The 22,578-nt window shown below is 39.5% G+C and overlaps 2 protein-coding genes across 2 annotated transcripts; both read right to left on the reverse strand.

Annotated features, from left to right (window-relative positions):
• Positions 1-246: 246 nt before the first annotated feature.
• On the reverse strand, positions 247-10,752 carry LOC120441987 (myelin-associated glycoprotein-like). Its single transcript, XM_039617674.1, has 6 exons — positions 10,683-10,752; positions 10,167-10,553; positions 1,525-1,830; positions 1,181-1,438; positions 470-551; positions 247-357 (listed from the first exon to the last, which is right to left on the reverse strand). Exons 1-6 carry the CDS (start codon positions 10,723-10,725, stop codon positions 276-278), a joined length of 1,158 nt encoding a protein of 385 aa, XP_039473608.1. The 5' UTR covers positions 10,726-10,752; the 3' UTR covers positions 247-275.
• Positions 10,753-17,388: 6,636 nt separating this feature from the next.
• Positions 17,389-22,103, reverse strand: LOC116333218 (myelin-associated glycoprotein-like). The gene is made up of 6 exons (XM_039617167.1): positions 22,070-22,103; positions 21,557-21,940; positions 19,928-20,233; positions 19,597-19,854; positions 18,821-18,902; positions 17,389-18,724 (listed from the first exon to the last, which is right to left on the reverse strand). The coding sequence occupies exons 1-6, from the start codon at positions 22,095-22,097 to the stop codon at positions 18,643-18,645; spliced, it is 1,140 nt and encodes a 379-aa protein (XP_039473101.1). The 5' UTR covers positions 22,098-22,103; the 3' UTR covers positions 17,389-18,642.
• Positions 22,104-22,578: the final 475 nt, after the last annotated feature.

Below are 22,578 nucleotides of genomic sequence, written 5' to 3' on the forward strand. Positions count from 1 at the left end.
CTGCTTCAAAAAATCCATAAAGTGTTTTAAAAAGTGAAGAGGGGATTGGATCTAAAAGACATGTGGTGGGTCTCACTGTGGAGAAAACTTTCTTAAGATTCTCAGCAGGTCCTATTTAAAATGTCAAGTCCAGTTGAGGAGCGGCATGAACTTGTCCACAAAGGAAATGTCTCCATTCCTGCAACATCATCTCTACTCTCAAAGCAAAGCTGTTGAACATCACTGCAGTGAATTTAGTGATATTTTCAGGTGGAGTTTATCCTCCTGCAGAAACTTTAGTTGATGTGTTGTGATGTGACTCTGCTCATCTGACAGATTTCAGTTTCTGGATTGTTGGAGTGTCTTGATTTGAACCAGCTGAAGGAAAAAAATTGGAAAAAAATACAAGAAAGAATGAATTCTTTTATTTTACTACAGATGAGTTCGTTTGTGGTTTCACATGAGTGTGTCACAGAAACATTTGTCTCACCAAACAAAAACCATCAGTGTGCTCACGAGCATTATGATTCCCACAGTCTTCACTATAGTGTAGACACCAACCAGGTTTCCACCTTTAATGCAACAAGATTTTAGAGCGATTAAGACAGTATGTGACAGAATGAACATTTAACAGTAAATAAGACCATTTAAGGGGTAATAACTGTTTTTCCTTTCTAACACATGAAGAACCACACATTGTAGGATAAAATAAATTCAGTCAGAGATAAAACACACCTCTGTTTCTACTTTCTTCTGAGATATATCACAAAAAACGGAATAATCAAAAACATAAATAAAAAAATAAAAGAAAATGCTCCAACATGGTGGCACATTGGTTACAAGAAGGTCCTGAGTTCAATTCCACTATCAGGTGAGGCTCTTTCTGTGTGGAGTTTGCATTTTCTCCCTGTGTTTGTATGGGTTCTCTCCCCGGATACTCCGGCTTCCTCCCACAGTCCAAACACATGCAGTTAGTGGGGTTAGGTTAATTGGTAACTATAAATGGCACATGGCTGTGAATGTAAGTGTGAGAATTATTCTCAGTCTCTATCTTAGCCCTGCAACAGACTGGTGACCTGTCCAGGGTGTAACCTGCCTCTCACTCTAAGACAGCTGAAATAGACTGCAGCTCCCCGCTACCCTGAGAAGGATAAGTGGAGAATTGAAACAAAAAGAATAGAAATCTGCTGAGTAACGTTACCTTCAGTCACATGAATCACTCCTGATGTCTGATTACCCAGATCATTAGTGGCCACACAGTAATAAACTCCTCCATCTGTTACATTGAAGCTGTAAATCTCTCCTTCAGATACTTTCACAGCTCCATCTCTGCTCTTCTTGAACCAGGTGAAGCTGCTGACTGGAGGTTTGGCTCTGCTGGAGCAGGTCAGCTTCACCCAGCTGCCTGCTGACACCAAACCTGATGGGCTGATGGATGCTGAGGTGTCTTTAGGAGCATCTGGAGAAACAAACAAACAAAGACATATCACACAAATCATGTTGTCCTATAGGATTCAGTTCAACAACAAACTCTGATTGTCTTACATGAAACACTGAGAGTCTCTTCTGTCTCTGCTGTCTTGGTGTCTTTTCCTTGGTTCACAGGATATCTGGCAGAGCAGCTGATCTTCTTTCCATCATGTGTGTCTGACAGAGTGATGGTCTGCTGGATTTTAGTTGTAAAACTTCCATCTGTGTTTTTCTCTATTTTGTTGTGAGAGTCTTGTTGGAGATTCCAGGTGAGTTGAGGAGGGGAGTGTGGACAGGGAGTGAGAGCTGAGCAGGTTATAGTGACAGACTCCTTCTCCTTCAGATCACCTGGGATTGTAATACTGGGCCTCCAAGGAGAATCTGTGGTTTTTACATCAAACACAGTTTTTATACAAATAAATGAAGTCAATATTTGGATTTTAATAATAACATTGAGTGCTGATTATCAAATGACATCATTAAAGCTCCAAAATGCTGAACACACAGAGGTAGTTTTGCATAATTTGGCAGGTTTGATGTCTGTGAACATATTTTACCAACTCAACATCATCACAAAAATGCAGATACAGCTGTTGATATTTGCGCAATTTCTGGTGTTTAGTTATGTGATGTATTTTCTGTTTTATATTTGTGTTTGGGTTTGCATTTATGTTTCATTATTCCAGTTTGGAGTTTTATGTTTGAGCCTTTGAATACAGGTTTTGATTTCTGTCTTTTTCTTAAATCTTCTTAGTCTTTATCGATATGATTTTAGATTCATGATTGTTAATTTTACCCCATCGTTATGCTACTGAGGAGTGTTTCATCCAGGATTTTGCTTCATGTTTTGATGTTTTATGTTTTTAGTTGTAGTTTTCTGTGTCTGTTCCTCCCTCTGTCTCTTCTCTCGCTTTGTGCCTGTTCCACATCTTGGTCAAGTCAGGTATCATCCTTCTTGTGTCTGTGTTTTTCATTTGTCTCCTGTTTTATTTGGTTTTCTATCAGGTTTTGTGTTAGTTTAATTTTCTGCTCCATGATTGATGTTTCCAGTTGTTTTTACCTTTTTCTTCTTCGAGTCTGCAGACTGGAATGTCCTTTGTGGCGAGAATATTAACAATTTGAATGTTAATGTGTTGATTGTTGTGCCAAGTGCAGTGTACTTTGCCCTAGTCTGCTGGAGAAGCAGCATTGGTGTCACGGTTTGTGAGGCAGACTGTGTGGAGGTAAGAGATGGTCCCAGAATGCAGGCACTGGCTTATAGTGAGAGAGCTTTATTCCAAATGGTGAGAAACACAAACAGAAGCAAAGATGTCCAGGACAGAACTAAGAGCAATCTAAACTGGGGAATCCCCCGACGCCCCAAGCCTGTCCCTACCCCCACACCAATCACAACAGCGAAGGTGGGACCAAACTATGACCCCCCACCCCCACTAGGTGATGGAGCTGATCAAAGGAGCCCAGAGCAATTGATCTGATGTGGTGGCAGAGGCTGTATCAAGACTAATGTAATCTATTAGATAATTTCTATATTGGTTAGAATTAAGATTATTTTTATTTTTCCAGTTCATGAGGACTGTTTTCTTGGCTATGCATAGGGCAGTGAAAACCATATGGGCTATATTCTTTTCTGTAGTGACATAATCTAAGCTGCCCAACAAACATACTAAAGGGGAAGTTGGAATGTTACATTTCAGACACTTCGATAAGTCTTCACATGAATCAACACCCCCGAGTCATTCTAACTACCAGAAATCTCGAAGCACAGGCCGAGGGGGCGGTGTGGCAGCAATTTTTCACACCAGCCTATTAATTAACGAAAGACCAAGACAGACTTTTAATTCATTTGAAAGCCTGATGCTTAGCCTCGTCCACCCCAGCTGTAAAACTCAGAAACCAGTCTTACTTGTTATCATATATCGTCCACCTGGGCCTTACACAGAGTTTCTCTCTGATTTCTCAGACTTTTTATCTGATTTAGTGCTCAGCTCAGATAAAATAATTATTGTGGGTGATTTTAACATCCATGTAGATGCTAAAATGACAGCCTCAACATCGCATTTAATCTGTTATTAGACTCAATTGGCTTCTCTCAAAATGTAAAAGAACCCACCCACCACTTTAATCACACTCTAGATCTTGTTTTAACATATGGCATAGAAACTGAACATTTAACAGTGTTTCCTGAAAACCCTCTGCTGTCTGATCATTTCCTGATAACATTTACATTTACAATAATTGATTACACAGCAGTGGAGAGTAGACTTTATCAAAGTAGATGTCTTTCTGAAAGTGCTGTAACTAAGTTTAAGAATATAATCCACCCACTGTTATCATCTTCAATGCCCTGTACCAACATAGAGCAGAGCAGCTATCTGAACGCTACTCCAACAGAGGTCGATTATCTTGTTAATAATTTTACCTTCTCACTATGTACGACTCTGGATACTGTAGCTCCTGTGAAAACTAAGGCCTCAAATCCAAAGTGCCTGACTCTGTGGTATAATTCTCAAACACGTAGCCTAAAGCAGATAACTCGTAAGCTGGAGAGGAAATGGCGTGTCACAAATTTAGAGGATCATCATTTAGCCTGGAGAAATAGTTTGCTGCTTTATAAGAAAGCCCTCCATAAAGCCAGAACATCTTACTATTCGTCACTGATTGAAGAAAATAAGAACAACCCCAGGTTTCTCTTCAGCACTGTAGCCAGGCTGACAAAAGTCAGAGCTCTACTGAGCCAACAATCCCTTTAACGTTAACTAGTAATGACGTCATGAACTTCTTCACAAATAAAATTTTTATCATTAGAGAAAAAATACCAATAATCATCCCACAGATGTAATATTATCTACAGCTACTTTTAGTACCATCGATGTTAAGTTAGACTCTTTTTCTCCAATTGATCTTTCTGAGTTAACTTCAATAATTAATTCCTCCAAACCATCAACGTGTCTTTTAGACCCCATTCCTACAAAACTGCTCAAAGAAGTCCTGCCATTAATTAATGCTTCAATCTTAAATATGATCAACCTATCTCTAATAATCGGCTATGTACCACAGGCCTTCAAGGTGGCTGTAGTTAAACCTTTACTTAAAAAGCCATCTCTAGACCCAGCTGTCTTAGCTAATTATAGGCCAATCTCCAACCTTCCTTTCATATCAAAAATCCTTGAAAGAGTAGTTGTCAAACAGCTAACAGATCATCTGCAGAGGAATGGCTTATTTGAAGCGTTTCAGTCAGGTTTCAGAGCTCATCACAGCACAGAAACAGCTTTAGTGAAGGTTACAAATGATCTTCTTATGGCCTTTGACAGTGGACTCATCTCTGTGCTTGTCCTGCTAGACCTCAGTGCAGCGTTCGATACTGTTGACCATAATATCCTATTAGAGCGATTAGAACATGCTGTAGGTATTACAGGTACTGCACTGCAGTGGTTTGTATCATATCTATCTAATAGACTCCAATTTGTACATGTAAATGGAGAGTCCTCTTCACACACTAAGGTCAATTATGGTGTTCCACAGGGTTCAGTGCTAGGACCAATTCTATTTACATTATACATGCTTCCCTTAGGCAGCATCATTAGAAGACATAGCATAAATTTTCACTGCTATGCAGATGACACGCAGCTCTATCTATCCATGAAGCTAGGTAACACACACCAATTAGTTAAACTGCATGAATGTCTTAAAGACATAAAGACCTGGATGGCCGCTAACTTTCTGCTTCTTAATTCAGATAAAACTGAGGTTATTGTACTCGGCCCTGAAAATCTTAGAAACATGGTATCTAAGCAGATTCTTACTCTGGATGGCATTACCTTGGCCTCCAGTAACACTGTGAGAAACCTTGGAGTCATTTTTGACCAGGACATGTCCTTCAACGCACATATTAAACAAATATGTAAGACTGCTTTCTTCCATTTGCGCAACATCTCTAAAATTAGAAATATCCTGTCTCAGAGTGATGCTGAAAAACTAGTTCATGCATTTATTACTTCCAGGCTGGACTACTGTAATTGGTCTGCTCTTGCTCTTGACGAAGGCGGTCGCATTTTTCTCCTCTCCTCCTCCTCCTCTCCCTTAGCTTCCCTGCTTAGCCTCTTATGTCCTTGTCTAGTCTCGTGTTTTTTGTATTACTTTTCCCTGGAACAATCTCTCACAGTCTGTTTTCTAAAACCTAAAAGAGGAATTATGGATTTGATCAACTGGTCTCTGAATGCAGTTGACACCCCTTTCTCAACGAGAAGTCTGGGCTTGGGTGAGCCTGACTGCTGAAGATTTCTACCTATTCGGAACCATGATAACAGGGTTCTGGCTGATCGGAGCTGGCTTGGCCCTGGCTTATCGAAGAATTAAGAAAGCGGAACCGGCTGTTCAAACCTCCACAAGGCTGCCCGCTGGAATTGAAACGATGGGACGAGGCGTGAGTTTCTCAAAATGGGCTCATTGAGTGCAGCACAGATAAGATCTTGGAAAGGCTACGGCTGCTGTGAATACTCAGAATAAGATCTCTGAGTGCAGACTGGATTACATCTCGGAAAGGCTCGCTCGGCATAACATCTCTGAGCGTAAATTGGATGACATCTCGGGGAGGCACACTGTCGGGAGTTTTTCAGAATCGGCTCCTTGAGCACAAGAATGACAACATCACAGAACGCAAGTATGGCGAAGCTCGCGGCTCTCCATCGGGAGATTGAGAGACCAGTGTTGGACTGTAGAACTGCTTTGAAATTCATATAAGCTGTTCGCACTAAAGTAAAAAGCACCTTCACTTCATGCGGATACCTTCTCGGCGCCAGCTGCGGTTGCAAGGCTGGAGCTGTACAACAACACCCTGATTACAGACTGTGTTTAGTCTGTTCCTTCCTATTCTATGCAAGGCCACCTGGGTTGGCTGGAAGACTGTTTACTTAGCCTGGCAGGGCGAAGGACACTGTCTCAGCTGAACTCTGGACATATACACACATACATATACACTGATATGCACACACTCACCCCCTCCTTTCCAAACGCCTTCGACGCTTATTCCTTCCGATGCTGACGGTGGATCATGGAGACCAGCGCATAGGCTGCAGGCCCGGATGTACTGTCTAAATCGGCTGTCTCTCACCCTTTACCCGCCCCTGTTGCTTGTCATGTGTTTCTTTGGTGTATTAAGAGTTTTTCATGTGCTATGTGCAGAGGTGTTTTTTTGTTCCCAAACTGATCTCCTGTTGGAGCTCAGTCTGGGGGAGTTATTTTTTCTCCTTATCTTTCCTCATGTTGTGCTTTTCCATGTTATACCCTCTGACCTGTCTTCCCCATGTGATGTTTTGTGTAATGTATGTATGGTCGGAGGGTAAGATGGCGCCGCCATTGCGTGCAATAGGTCGGCAGCCTTATGAAATTTCCCCCTTGTGGGACTAATAAAGGTATATCAATCAATATCAATCAATCAATCAATCAAATTCTTTATTATCAGGATGTCCTAAAAACTCGCTGAAAAGCCTTCAGCTGATCCAAAATGCTGCAGCAAGAGTACTGACAGGGACTAGAAAGAGAGAGCATATTTCTCCTGTTTTGGCTTCCCTTCATTGGCTTCCTGTTAAATCCAGAATTGAATTCAAAATCCTGCTCCTCACATACAAGGTCTTAAATAATCAGGCCCCATCTTATCTTAATGACCTTGTAGTACCATATCACCCTATTAGAGCACTTCGCTCTCGCTCTGCAGGCCTACTTGTTGTTCCTAGAGTATTTAAAAGTAGAATGGGAGGGAGAGCCTTCAGTTTTCAGGCCCCTCTTCTATGGAACCAACTTCCGGTTTGGATTCGGGAGAGAGACACTATCTCTACTTTCAAGATTAGGCTTAAAACTTTCCTTTTTGCTAAAGCATATAGTTAGGGCTGGACCAGGTGACCCTGAATCCTCCCTTAGTTATGCTGCAATAGACGTAGGCTGCCGGGGATTCCCATGATGCATTGAGTTTTTCCCTTCCAGTCACCTTTCTCACTCACTATGTGCTAATAGACCTCTCTGCATCGAATCATATCTGTTATTAATCTCTGTCTCTCTTCCACAGCATGTCTTTCATCCTGTTTTCCTTCTTTCACCCCAACCGGTTGCAGCAGATGGCCCCGCCCCTCCCTGAGCCTGGTTCTGCCGGAGGTTTCTTCCTGTTAAAAGGGAGTTTTTCCTTCCCACTGTCGCCAAAGTGCTTGCTCATAGGGGGTCATATGATTGTTGGGTTTTTCTCTGTATTTATTATTGTGCTATCTACTGTACAATATAAAGCGCCTTGAGGCGACTTTTGTTGTGATTTGGCGCTATATAAATAAAATTGAATTGAATTGAATTGAATATCTCGCGCCAAAACTTCTGAACTGGTGGACAGAACCAAAGAGCGTGGATATAATTGTCCGGTGAATTGGTTTGGCAGTGTGAGCAGTTGTTGGTAGACGTAAAGCCCATCTTGAACATCCAATAACCTGTATAGTGCACTCTATGTAGTATTTTGTATTGAATTAATTGAAGACTGGGATTTCTAATTAAATGAAAGGTTTTTAAGCAAATCTGAGACCAGAAGTTTTGGTCTAAGTTAACTGATAAATCCGCTTCCCATTTTGCAGTAGGAAGTGATATTGATTCATCTGTTTTAGAAAGCATTCTGTATATTTTGGAGAGTAATTTTGGGGTTTTAAGAGTAAGAAATTGAACCACACTTGATGGTGTTTGTAGTTCGGCTTGACCGGGTTTAAATTTCTTTTTTACTATGGATTTAATTTGTTGATATTCTAAAAATCTTTTCTTGTTGATCCCATATTGTGTAACTAGTCTGTCAAATGGAATAAATTCTGTTCCATCTAATATATGTTCTAAGTATTTGATTCCTTTACCACTCCAATCTGGAAAGTTTATCATATTATTGTTTTGTAATATGTCAGGGTTGTTCCAGATAGGTGTACGTTTGCATGGGATTAATGAAGACTCTGTCAATTTCAGAAACTCCAACCATGCTGTCAGAGAAGAGCTGATGTTGACGCTTTTGAAGCATTCATGTCGTTGGATGTTTGAGCTGATAAATGGTAGGTCTGAAATCTCTAGATTATTGCAAAGTGCTTGTTCTACATCTAGCCAAGGTTCGTCTAAGAAGGTATGTTTTAGCCATCCTGAGATAAATTGAAGCCTGCTGGCTAAGAAGTAGTGCTGAAAGTTCTAATCCTCCTTTATCCTTTTGTAGGGGCTGTAGGTCTTTTGTAGTGTTTTTAAGCTTATACGTGGGGGTTTATCTTTCCAAAGGAATTTGGACATATATGAATCTACAGATCTGAACCAATCTTGTGGCGGTTTAGTTGGGATCATTGAGAATAAATAATTTATTTTTGGTAAGACCATCATTTTTATAGCGGCAACCCTTCCCATGAGTGATATGGGTAGACATTTCTATCTAGTCAGATCACCTTCTACTTTCTTTAAAAGTAGGATATGGTTTAATTTAGTTAGATCTGCAAGCTTGGGAGAAACATTAATACCTAAATATTTTATATTTCCCGCTTGCAGTGGTGTAGAGGAAGAATTATGGAAGGAGCAATTAATTAGAAGGACTGTAGATTTTGACCAGTTAATTGAGTAATCTGATATTGTTGCAAAAGAGTTTATCAATGCAATTACCCCAGAGATATTGGTTTGTGAGTTTTGGAGAAAAAGTAACACATCATCCGCATAAAGGCTGATTTTATGTTCCATGTTCTTGCATTTTATGCCCTTAATTACTGTATTCTGTGTCTGTAGAGACACAGGCTCAGAGACAAGGGCTTTACACAGAGACCAGAGTGACCTGGAACACAGGACGCACAGGACCGAAACCTAAGAACTACTAAATCTTAACGGAATACATAACCAGAATAAACAAGAACATAAGATATTAATGATAATAATAAAAATAATAACAATAATAATAATAATAATTAGTAACTGAACTGATGAACAGAGCTGAGAAATTTAAAACTAAATCTCTTAATTTTTACCAAAAGACTCATTTCATGAGCTCAGGAACACTTCTGAAAATCATTGGTACGACTAGATGCAAAAATGGAAGTTTTTGCATCTAGTCGTAGAAAAAACACTACAATGAAAATAAAAATATAAAAACAAACATTGGTGCTTCCTCTGTGTGAACTTATTTAACATGATTTGAGGCAAAGATTATTAAAAAGATTATTAAAAGATTAAAACTGATTTTAATCTGACAGATAAAAAGTAAAAATGTTTTAGTATAGTGAAAAACTGCATCCATCTGAGTTTTTGTGTTTGGTATAAGAGTCCATGTGTTACACTGGCCTGTCTGTAGTACAGACCTGTCACACACTAAAAATATCATTTGCACATTATCAAACAGTGATCTGTTAGTAATGTTAAAACATGAACAAGAGCCTGACCAACAAAAACCAAAAAAAGGTGTTAGTTTAATCTTTTCTATGGTATTTTTGACCTGTACGGAAATGAACTGAGACTGTAAATGATTTGAAAAACACTTCATTTTGTTTTTATTTACATTTTACATCCTGACTTTTCTGGAAGGCTTCTGTTCAATAACAGAATAAACTGTAAGTTGGGACAATCACTGTGACTGTAGTGTTACTTTTAGCTTCAAGAGATATTTTAGACAAAGAATAGAGAACAACTGTCTGAATGTGAATTATTGTCATTTTGTTATAAACATATTAAAAATAACTCACCTCTGACTGTTATTTGAAATGGATCACAACGAGCTGTCGCCTTGAATGTTTCTCTCTCTACTCTGAAGAAGTATGTGTCTGTGTAGTTTGTGGTTAAATTAGAAAACAGAGTGGTGCAGTCTCTCTGACTCAGGTTCCCAGTAATACTCATTGGATAGATGCTAACTGCTCCATTACTGTTGAAGATCACATTGTTTGGATTTCTGTCAAATCTATCATCATTTTTAATCCACACTCCAAAGGTTTTTCTTGTGCTGATAAATTTCTGTTCTTCTTTGGGTCTGAAGCTACATGGGATTTGCAAACAAGATCCACTCAGTGCTTCCAGCTGCTTTGGTGCAGTTATGAAGAGTGCTGGGTCTTTATTAGGACAATCAGCCAAAGCACCTGTAAATACAGTGTCATGATTAGTAAACTGTTGACTCTATCTTTACTGGTCTTTCAGATTTTATTTGTCAGTAAAGTTCAGATTGTAAAATGACTCCATGTCTGTGAATGACTGAACAAACAGCTCACCTGGAACAAAGAGGACAATCAGCAACATGCCGACTGTCACCATGTTCACACACAGGAACTTGTTGAAACCCTGAATTACAAACACACATCAGATATTTAATCACTTGAATTATGGATTTTGAAGAGATTATTCATTATTCTTTAAAACAAATTCATAATCCAGACTTCCTCTGTGCAATATGAGCTGTCATTCTTTCATAAGGAAACATTATTAACAACATCTGAGATGTGAAATATAAAAACAGTAATAATACTACATAGTTTGTTTTTGTGAGTAAAACTAAGGAAAGAAAATGACATAAATGTTTTCTTACCAAACAAGTCCCAGTTTAGTCTCAGTTTTAGAGTGAAATGAAGGAAAATTACAATAAACCCTGTAAACTAGTGATCATCATATCAGAGAGAAGGAAGAACTAAAATACACACTGACTAACGTCTGCATACTAAACTTATTTGTGTACTTCCTGCTTCTAACCTGCTAAAAGAGGAAGTGGATTAGTTCTCTTTCTTAAACCTGTAACATGAAGTTTGCCATATTTCACATGAAATTTTGTGAGTTGTGAGACTTTTTTTCTGTAATTAAGTTGCCCAAAATATTTTATAGGAATGAGTTGCAACAACAACGTAGCAAATATTAAAACTCATATTTGCAAAATAATATAGATTTATTTTTAATTAACTCCATTAAAAAATGCATTTTTGGAAGTTGTTTCATGTTTCAGGCTTTACAGGTTTAAAACTGTAAACTCACACTCAGAGATTTCTTTTTTTACCTTCACTCCTTCAAAGCCTGTAAGTTTAACTTTAGTGAATATATTTTCAAACTCCCAATATGAAAGTCACTTTATATCAGCAGTTATCTGTTACAATAAGAAATAAGAAATAAGATGACCTTTATTAGTCCCACAGGTGGGAAATTTGTTTTGTTACAGCAAAAGTGCAAAGTTATGTAGCAGAAATTAGAAAACACTGGAATGCAATAAAATACAATAAAATAAAATAAAATACTATATACAATAGAATAAAATAGAATAGAATGATATATACAATAGAATAAAATAGAAATACAAATGCTATATACAACTGAGTAAGAAAATACAAAAATACAACTTCATCAGAAGAAGAATTGCACAAGAATTGCACATATAGCAGTCTTATTGCACATGTGTGGGTTTGTGTGCTTGATCAGCTGCAAAAGTCTTTGTTGTGGAGTCTGACAGCAGTGGCGGGGAAAGACCTGCGAAATCTCTCCATCCCACAATTAAATCCAGACTGGAGCATTTCTGTGTGTGAGTTCTCACACTCTCTGGGCTTTGTTAGGTTAGTGACTCTGAAGTGAGTGTAAATGGTTTTCTGTGTTAGTCCTGTTACAGACTGGTGACCTGTCCATGGTGTACCCTGTCTCTCACCCTTTCATAGCTGGCCTAGATGAGTGGGAAAAAAAGGATGAGGGGACATTGATGCAAGGTTATCTTTTCATTGGGGGTCAACTCTTTCTGTTACTAAATATTTATTTATCAAAACACACTCAAAAAATCACTTCTTCACACGGTGTAACTATGTACAGCTATCACTGCTACTACATCACTGCTAGTAATAATCATCATCATATTTCATAATTATAAACATACTAATAACCCTAAATCCTCTTAGTTATACTGCAGTGGATGTAGGCTGCTGGGGGGATTCCCATGATGCACTGTCTTTCTTCTTCACTCACCTTTCTTACTCACTGTGTATTAATAGAGCTCTCTGCACTGAATCATACTTGTTATTAATCTCAGGCTCTCTTCCACAGCATGTCTTTTATCTTGTCTTTCTTCTCTCACCTCAACTGGTCGTGGCAGATGCCCCCCCGAGCCTGGTTCTGCTGGAGGTTTCTTCCTGTTAAAGGGAGTTTTCCTTCCCACTGTCGCCAAAGTGCTTGCTCATAGGGGTCATATGATAGTTGGGTTTTTCTCTGTATGTATTATTGTAGGGTCCACCTTACAATATAGGCGCCTTGAGGCGACTGTTGTTGTAATGTAGCGCTGTATAAATAAAACAGCGCCACATAACTTAAAAATCCTAAACAGTCTGAAATTATGATAAAATACTACCAATAACACTCATATTTGAATATATATATATATATATATATATATATATATATATATATATATATATATATATATATATATATATATATATATATATATATATATATATATATATATATAATTCAGTGTCATTGTAGAAGTCCTGTTTAAATACATTTGACAAAGTCTGTGTGTTGTAGTCTTATTTCATCTGTAAATAGAAATAGAATAGAAACAAGATTAATAGACTGAAAGGTCACAGAGGAACTCAGTGTATCTTCCCAGCACACAGCAAAGGAACCTGTTGTTGCCTCTCAGTCCAACACACAACATTTGAGGTCAATAAATACAAAAAGACATGTTATGTTTGAGTTTCAGGCCAAGGTTCTTATTAAAAATAATAAGAGTGCTTCATCTTCATTTTAGCAGAATTATAAACAGAGTTGTGTGGAAGCATGACTCACTGCTGATACCAAACTATATATACATCAGACATGAATAGTTGTTTGTCTCTATGTGATAGGCTGGTGAACTGTCCTCGGTGTACCCTGCCTCTTACCCTCTCACTTCAGGGTTATCCCCCAGCCCCCTGCAAGCTGGAGAAAGATAGGAGGATGGTAGTTGTTGTAGATCCATTCTATTTTTATGTTACCCAGACTGTTACAGTTTTGATGCTGCGAAACCGTCCGCCAGATGGAAAGAGGGAGAACAGTCCAGTAGCTACCTCGTCAGGCCAGGACTCCACAGTCTATTTACACCTACAGGCCACTGGACACTCTTTCAAGTATGAGCATGTACACATTCTGGACAGGGAGGAACGCTGGTTTGATCGCGGAGTCAAAAAGGACATTCATGTGAAAAGGGAAACACCATCTCTGAATTGAGGAGGGGGCCTAAGGGTAGATCTTTCGCCATCTTTCAATGCTGTGGTTGCAGCCATTCCCCAACTCTCTGTGAATGTACTCATGGCCATTGATCAGTGGGCTTTGATCAGTGGTTGTTGATCAATGGTCATGAGAATTTGCACATAAATGATTAAGGAACTGACATCTCCCACTGAAAACGCTATGTCCAGATGAACAGAATCAACATTTGTGGAATCACAAAATGTAAATAAAATAAAAAAGATAAAAACATACTAATACTAACTCTATCTATGTAGAATAAACAAAGACAGGCCAAGAGACAATATAAAGTGATCATGTGTAATTACAGTAAAGTGAGATCTTGTGCAATTGGTATTAAATACCAGGTTCAAGTTATAGTCAAGATATTACAGACAAGACAAGACGAAGGGATGTGCAAGATGTAAAATGTGCAAATAGTGCATTTATGAAAGTTTGTGTTGTTATTATTGAATCTTCTGGTGAGTATTGTAAAAGTATTGAAGAAGTCTTTGTGTTTGTTTGTAAGAGTATTTATGTTCATCAGTCCTTTGGTGGTAGTGAGTTGAGAGCTCTGACTGCTTAGGGGAAAAACTTTTGCAGTGTCTGGCTGTTACAGTTTTGATGCTGCAAAACCGTCTGCCAGATGGAAAGAGGGAGAGCAGTGCATGTGAGGGGTGGAAAGTGTCCTTCACTATGCTGTTTGCATGTCAGATGATGTGTTTGTCTTAAAGGTGGGAGAGGGCCTCCAATGCTCCTCTCTGCTGTCCTCACTATCTGCTGCAGAGACTTCTTTTCAGCGAAGGTGCAGTTCCTGTACCAGATAGTGATGTAACAGCACAGGACGCTCTCAGTGGTTCCCTTGTAAAATGATGTGAGGATGGGAGGAGGGAGACTGGCCTTCTTCAGCTTCCAAAGAAAGTGAAGACTTTGTGGGGCTTTCTTCATGGTGGTGGTGTTCAGATTCCAGGAGAGGTCATCTGAAATGTGCACACCCAGGAACTTCACATTGTTTATCATCTCAACAGCAGACCCCATTGTGCAGTGGGGTGTGGGCCAATGTGCTCTTCCTGAAGTTAACAACCATCTCTTTAGTCTTCTGAACATTTAGAGACAGGTTGTTATTCTGACACCAGTCCACCAGGTGTTGTAATCTCCTCTCTATATTCAGACTCATCACTGTTGGTGATGAGACCCACCACTGTTGTGTCATCTGCAAACTTGATGATGTGATTTGAGCTGTACTGTGCAGTACAGTCATGTCAGTACAGTGTTAGCAGGGTGAATAGCAGTACAAGTGATAATAAGTCCACATAGTTACAATCAGTTATCAGTTATAAGATTTTTCAAGCTTCAACAGTTGTGGGTGGAGCTTTATTTAATCTATCAGTGGTATGTTTGAGATGATCAATTCTGAGAAGGCATTGTATCCAGAATGATTTCATACAAATTTTCATGAGTGAACCAGATTCAAGATCCAAAGTGTTAATTGTCATGTGTACAGAAGAAATAGCATTTCACTGTGTAATGAAATTCTTCCTTTGCTATCCATACACAAATGCCAAGTTAGGTAGTGTTGAAGGAACAAGATAAATAAAGATAAAAATAAGGATAAAAATAATGAAAAATAAATAAAGAAGTACAAAATAAGTAAATGAAGACAAGTGAGGTATGCAGATGTCAGTGTAAATGGGTGTACAAAGGAGCTTAATGTGCAAAATGAACTTAGTGTGCAAAGTGTCCTGATGTGCAAATTGCAGTTGAGGTAGGTCAGCTGTTCATGAGTCTGATAGCAGTGGGGAAGAAGGAGTTGATGAGTCGGGATATTCTAGATTTCACACTTCTGAACTTCCGTCTCGAGGGCAGAAGTGTGAACAGTCCGTGTTGAGGGTGTGTGGGGTCTTTGAGGATGGAGGCAGCTCTCCTCTGGACTCTGCGATAGTAGATGCTCTGCAGAGAGGGGAGCGGAGTCCTGATGATCTTCTCCGCAGTTGTTATCACTCTCTGCAGGCATTTGCGGTCCATAGCAGTAGTGATGCCGTACCATGCAGTGATGCAGCTGGTCAATGTGCTCTCCACAGTGCAGCTGTAGAAGCTGCTGAGGATCTTGGCCGACATACCAAATTTCCTCAGCTTCCTCAGGAAATACAGCTGCTGCTGAGCCTTCTTGACCAGCTGTGTGGTGTTCAGTGTCCAGGTGAGGTCCTCACTAATGTGGATGCCCAGGTACCTAAAGCTGCTCACCCTCTGCACTTTACTCTCCCAGATAAACAGCGGCTGGTGAAGCCGCTTCTTCTTCCTCGTGTCCACTATCATCTCCTTTGTTTTATCAGTGTTGAGGGTGAGGTTGTTGTCTGCACACCATGACACCAGACCAGTCACCTCTCTCCTGTAAGCTGCCTCATCCCCACCAGTGATGCGACCGATCAATTCAGTGTCATCCGCGAACTTCAGTATGATGTTCTCTTTGTTGGAGGCGACACAGTTGTGGGTGAACACGGTGTAGAGGATGGGACTGAGGACGCAACCCTGTGGTACACCAGTGTTTGTGATAATGCTGACTGAAGTCCTGTTGCCGATCCTGACAGACTGAGGCCTGCCGGTGAAAAAGCCAGTCACAGAGGGTGGGGTGCAAGCCGACTGTAGACAGTTTGTGGATGAGTTTGTGAGGGATGACTGTGTTGAAGGCAGAGCTGTAGTCATCAAAGAGTACTCTGATGTAGGAGTAATTATTTTCCAGGTGGAAGAGGGAATAGTGAAGGGCAGCAGTGATGGCGTCTGACGTGGACCTTTTGGGCCGGTAGACATACTGCAGGGGGTCCAGAGTGTGTGGAATATTAAATGTAGGCCAGCATCACTCTCTCAAGACACTTTGCAATGATTGGAGTGAGTGCAACTGGTCTGTAGCTGTGTAGGCAGGTGGGTGGGCTTTTCTCGGGGAGAGGGATGATGGTTGTAGTCTTAAAGCATGTGGGAACGATGCTCAGGCTGAGGGAAAGGTTGAAGATGGAGGTGAGAACATCAGACAGCTCGTTAGCACATGCTCTAAGGGCCCGTCTAGGGATGTTGTCTGGTCCTGCTTCCTTGCAGGGGTTGATCTTCCTCAGGACCTTGTGTACTTTGTCTACTGAGACGGCTGGCAGGGGAGAGGGTCGGATGATCTGGAAGGTCTTGAAGGTCTGGGGGGTCTCAAAGCGGGTGTAAAACACATTGAGATCCTCCCGCAGACCGCCTGCAGAGCTGATGGTGTTGGTGGTGGCCCTATATTCTGTGATGTGCTGCAGGCCTTGCCACATCCACCAGGGGTCAGCAGAAGAATAGAAACCATCCAGATTCTCTCTGTACTGCCTCTTAGCTGCTGTAATGGCTTTCCTCAGTCCATACTTTGCAGCTTTGTATTCCGTTTCATTGCCTGATCTGAATGCAAGAGAGCGAGTATGCAGCATGTGTCGTACCTGGCTGTTGATCCAGTTGAAACAGTGCTTTGTAATTGTTTTCTTTGCAGATGTGAATCCAGCAAACAGCATTTTGCATTTACATTGTTTCAAAGAGATGTCAGAGGCATCATTAAGGAGGCAAACCAAGCATTTCATTAAAAATAATAATTGTGCTTCATCTTCATTTATCAGCATTGAAAACATGCAATATGTCAAATACACACAAACAAGAAGCACACAACAAAAATGTTTAACTGTAAATTAACTGTTAATGTGACATCACTTTAATGCCTTTTCGAGAGTTGTGTGGAAGCATGACTCACTGCCGATACCAAACTATATATACATCAGACATGAACATCTTGAACATTTGTTCAGCCAAAGTCACTTTCTCACTCATTTCTTCTGCACTGGGCCATCACCCATCTGTGTTAAGTCTTTTTTTAGCCTTAACCCTTTTGATGTGTGAATACATCACATCCTGCTGCTGCTGTGTGCTGTCCTTAAAAGTCTAAAATGGTGCGCTCACCCTCAAAGTTTTAGCTTCACTCATTCACAGCCTGTAAGCTCAACCTTACACTATATATTTAATAACTCCCAGTATGAACATCATATTTCTCGTATCATACACTGATGTGCCATCAGATAAGATGTGTCTGCTAGAAAAACCAGTGAAGTGATGGAAATTACATGATGTATATAGAGAAAAGAAAACTGTCATTATGGTGGGCAGACATGAACTACCTGTAATTAAACAGTTTCATTTGTTTTGCTTTTAAATATATATATTTACAGAGAGAAGTCATCTACCTGCCACGATCACAGAGTACATTTAGAACATTGTATAAAACAGAAAAATCATCAACATTTGCTTTAAAGATTACATGAAGACACAATTAGATACTTTAGAGACTTTAGTTCAGTAAAGTCAGCTTGACACAGAGATGAAGAAGGAATCTTAAAAATTTCCATTAAAACTTAATATGATGATTAACATAGACTATTAGACCCATCAAGTGAATCACTGACATCTGAAAAATGATGTGTTGATACAGCTCCTGAATTCTCATTAAAGATACAAGACTGAACAGTTTGTTTCTGGGAAGACAACACAAACAGAAAAACTGTGTCAAAAAATACAAATGTGTGGCCAGTCAGTAAATCAGACATATGCAGGGAGGTTGTAGATAAGATGGGAGTGAAAACACGATCATGGGGTGCTCACTGTTATGTGTGGAACCATTAACATGCTGCACTAAGGGAATTGGTCAAATTTGACAAAATATGAAAACAGATGAGAGAATTAATTCAGGAAGTCATCACAGGATTTAGGAGGTCGGTGGATAATAATACACCACAGTGGATCATATTTAAATTTGAAGGATTGATATGAGCTCAGAGTAAATGGATGATAACTTAAGTTGCACTTATAAATCACTTGTCCACAAAGGAAATGTCTCAATTCCTGCAACATCATCTCTACTCTCAAAGAAAACTGTTAAACATCACTGCAGTGAATTTAGTGATATTTTCAGGTGGAGTTTGTCCTCCTGCAGAAACTTTAGTTGATGTGTTGTGATGTGACTCTGCTCATCTGACAGATTTCATTCTCTGGATTGTTGGAGCGTCTTGATCTGAACCACCTGAAGAAAAATCAAACAAATAAACTAGAAGGAATGAATTATTTTGTTTTACTACAAATAAGTTTGTCTGTGGTCTCACAGAAACATTTGTCTCACCACACAAAAACCATCAGTGTGCTCACGAGCATTATGATTCCCACAGTCTTCACTATAGTGTAGACACCAACCAGGTTTCCACCTTTAATGCAACAAGATTTTAGAGTGATTAAGACAGTATGTGACAGAATGAACATTAAGACCATTTAAGGTGAAAAAATACTTTTTCATGTCTGCCACATGAACAACCACACATTGTAGGATGAAGAAAAATCTTTGAACTTCATAAAACAAAATTCAGTCTCAGTTAAACACACTTCTGTTTCTACTTTCTTCTGAGATATATCACATAAAAATGAATAATCAAAAAAATTAATTAAAACATTATGAAAATGCAGCAACATGGTGGCACATCGGTTACAAGAAGGACCTAATTTCAAATCCACCATCAGTGCAGGGTCTTTCTGTGTGGAGTTTGCATGTTCTCCCTGTGTTTACCTGGGTTCTCTCCCAGGATACTTCGGCTTCCTCCCACAGTCCAAAGACATGCAGTTAGTGGGGTTAGGTTAATTGATAACTATAAATTGCCCATAGGTGTGAATGTGAGTGTGAGTGTGTGAATGGTTATGTGTTAGCCCTGCGACAGACTGGTGACCTGTCCAGGGTGTACCCTGCTTCTCGCCCTAAGAGAACTGGAATATGTTTCAGCTCCCTGCTACCCTGAGAAGGATAACCGGAAGAAAATGGATGAGGGGAAAAAAATCTTTTAACACTTCAATTATTGGATCCAGTCAAAAACATTTTGAAATGAAAAAAAATCTGCTGAGTAACGTTACCTTCAGTCACACGAATCTCTGCTGATTTCTGATTACCCAGATCATTAGTGGCCACACAGTAATAAACTCCACCATCTGTTACATTGAAGCTGTAAATCTCTCCTTCAGATACTTTCACAGCTCCATCTCTGCTCTTCTTGAACCAGGTGAAGCTGCTGACTGGAGGTTTGGCTCTGCTGGAGCAGGTCAGCTTCACCCAGCTGCCTGCTGACACCAAACCTGATGGACTGATGGATGCTGAGGTGTCTTTAGGAGCGTCTGGAGAAAAAGATGAAGTCCCACAAATCATGATATGTTGACAGGATCCAACAACAAACTCTGATTGTCTTACATGAAACACTGAGAGTCTCTTCTGTCTCTGCTGTCTTGGTGTCTTTTCCTTGGTTCACAGGATATCTGGCAGAGCAGCTGATCTTCTTTCCATCATGTGTGTCTGACAGAGTGATGGTCTGCTGGATTTTAGTTGTAAAGCTTCCATCTTTGCTTTCCTCTATTTTGTTGTGAGAGTCTTGTTGGAGATTCCAGGTGAGTTGAGGAGGGGAGTGTGGACAGGGAGTGAGAGCTGAGCAGGTTATAGTGACAGACTCCTTCTCCTTCAGATCACCTGGGATTGTAATATTGGGCCTCCAAGGAGAATCTGTGGTTTCACATTAAACACAGTTTGTATCCAAATAAATAAGATCAATATTTGGATTGTATTTGATGTTCACGAAGAGACTCATTTCATGAGCTCAGGAACACTTTTGAAAACCATTTGTCACAAAATGGCTGTGTGTAGGCAGGAAAGGATGCCTACACAGGGAAAAAACAGCTTTATTCCTGGCCTGGTAGTGACACAAATAACAATACAAAACTAAACGAAACTGGGAAAACAAATTCGCAAGGAGACACAGAGAAAATAACACACAGCTTTGAGGGAGGACACGACACTATCAAAAAGAAACACAGGCCTTAAATACACTGAGGGATAACGAGGGACACGAGACACAGAAGGAAAGCACAGCTGGGAGTAATTAGACTGGACGAGACAAGGGAAGCAAAACTAGAAACACTGACATGGGACACAGACCTTCAAAGTAAAACAGGAAACACACTGACTGAATTCAAGACATGTAAACTTAACAGACTGGGGAGACAAAACATAGGGACCTGAAACTTGGGACAGACAGGCACAGTGGATACAACACGGAACATAGGGAAGCCATCACACAAAACCTAAGAACTAAACCCTTGACAAACATAACTTAAACCTAGGGAAATGACAATAATCAAAACAGTACAACCAAGGATTCAGAACATAAACCATAATATAAAAATACAAGAACTCAAAATGCTAGATCACAAGGACCCAGAGTGGTACGACTAGATGCACGAATGCCAGTTAAAACTCTACAATGAAAATAAAAATATAAAAACAAACACTGCTGCTTGCTCTGTGTGAACTTATTTAACATGAAGTGAGATATAGATGAAAATTGGCTTTAATCTGACTATCAAAAGTAAAAATCTGCATCCATCTGACTTTTTATGTTTGGTATAAGAGTCCAGGTGCTAAACTGGTCTGTCTGCAGTACAGACCCGTCACACAATGAAATCAATATTACTACATCATGAAACAGTGATCTGTTAGTCTTGTGAAAACATAAACAAGAGGCTGACCCACAAAAAACAATCAAAGTTTTTAGTTTTGATCTTTTCTATGGTATTTTTGACCTGTACAGAAATGAACTGAGATTGTAAATGATTTGAAAAATACTTCATTTTGTTTTTATTTGCATTTTACATCCTGATTTGTGTGGAAGGCTTCTGTACAGTAAAGAAATAAACTGTAAGTCGGGACAATCACTGTGACTGTAGTGTTACTTTTAGCTTCAAGAGATATTTTAGACAAAGAATAGAGAACAACTGTCTGAATGTGAATTATTGTCATTTTAATATAAAAGTGTTAAAAATAACTCACCTCTGACTGTTATTTGAAGAGGATCACAATGAGCTCCCGCCTTGAATGTTTCTCTCTCTACTCTGAAGAAGTATGTGTCTGTGTAGTTTGTGGTTAAATTAGAAAACAGAGTGGTGCAGTCTCTCTGACTCAGGTTCCCAGTAATACTCATTGGATAGATGCTAACTGCTCCATTACTGTTGAAGATCACATTGTTTTTGATTTTGGTAATATCAGAATTGTTTTTAATCCACACTCCAAAAATTTTTCTTGTGCTGTTAAATCTCTGTTCTTCTTTGGGTCTGAAGCTACATGGGATTTGCAAACAAGATCCACTCAGTGCTTCCAGCTTCTTTGGTGCAGCTATGGAGAGGTCTGCATCATCAGGACAATCAGCCAAAGCAGCTGTAAATACAGTGTCATGATTAGTAAACTGTTGACTCTATCTTCACTGGCCTTTCAGATTTTCTTTGTCAGTAAAGTTCAGATTGTAAAATGACTCCATGTCTGTGAATGACTGAACAAACAGCTCACCTGGAACAAAGAGGACAATCAGCAACATGCCGACTGTCACCATGTTCACACCATGCTGTACTTTTGTTTCATATGTTGTTTGTTTAATTTAAGACTAAAAGAAAATTAAAAGAATGAGAGGTAAAACTTGAGGGGGTAGGGACAAATAAGTAATTACTTCTGCCTACTCCTTTTCAAACAAATAATGAAATGATATTTGGAAATGATTGTGAAGGCACATGTTTGAAATAAAAATGAACTGAACTGAACCGAACTGAACTGAACTCAAAATCCTTCACTCAGGTTAGGGAATTAAAAGAAAAGTTTAGTCCTATCATATTATGTATAAATGCTCCGGAGCTTCAAACCTGTATTTAAGGAATGAAATCAAATTAATCATCATGTCAAATCCTTTCTTGGCTCCATCCACAGCCTGCATCCTTGAAACGTCCTAGAAACAAAAGCCTGTGTGTTAACCAGAACATCACCTTTTATACTCAGTTTCTCCACTTATGATCCAACCTGTGTTT

Source organism: Oreochromis aureus, linkage group 9 (genome assembly GCF_013358895.1).
Source record: "Oreochromis aureus strain Israel breed Guangdong linkage group 9, ZZ_aureus, whole genome shotgun sequence".
Taxonomy (NCBI): domain Eukaryota; kingdom Metazoa; phylum Chordata; class Actinopteri; order Cichliformes; family Cichlidae; genus Oreochromis; species Oreochromis aureus.

Bases quoted from the DNA above. Each gene is read 5' to 3' on its own strand.
- LOC120441987 (XM_039617674.1), bottom strand. From the start codon at position 10,725: ATGGTGACAGTCGGCATGTTGCTGATTGTCCTCTTTGTTCCAG. The intron at 10,554-10,682 runs GTGAGCTGTTTG...CTGTATTTACAG, and splicing joins GATTGTCCTCTTTGTTCCAG to GTGCTTTGGCTGATTGTCCT. The intron at 1,831-10,166 runs GTGAGTTATTTT...TAAAAACCACAG, and splicing joins ATTTCAAATAACAGTCAGAG to ATTCTCCTTGGAGGCCCAGT.
- LOC116333218 (XM_039617167.1), bottom strand. From the start codon at position 22,097: ATGTTGCTGATTGTCCTCTTTGTTCCAG. The intron at 21,941-22,069 runs GTGAGCTGTTTG...CTGTATTTACAG, and splicing joins GATTGTCCTCTTTGTTCCAG to CTGCTTTGGCTGATTGTCCT. The intron at 18,725-18,820 runs GTGAGACAAATG...ATTTTTCTTCAG, and splicing joins ACACTGATGGTTTTTGTGTG to GTGGTTCAGATCAAGACGCT.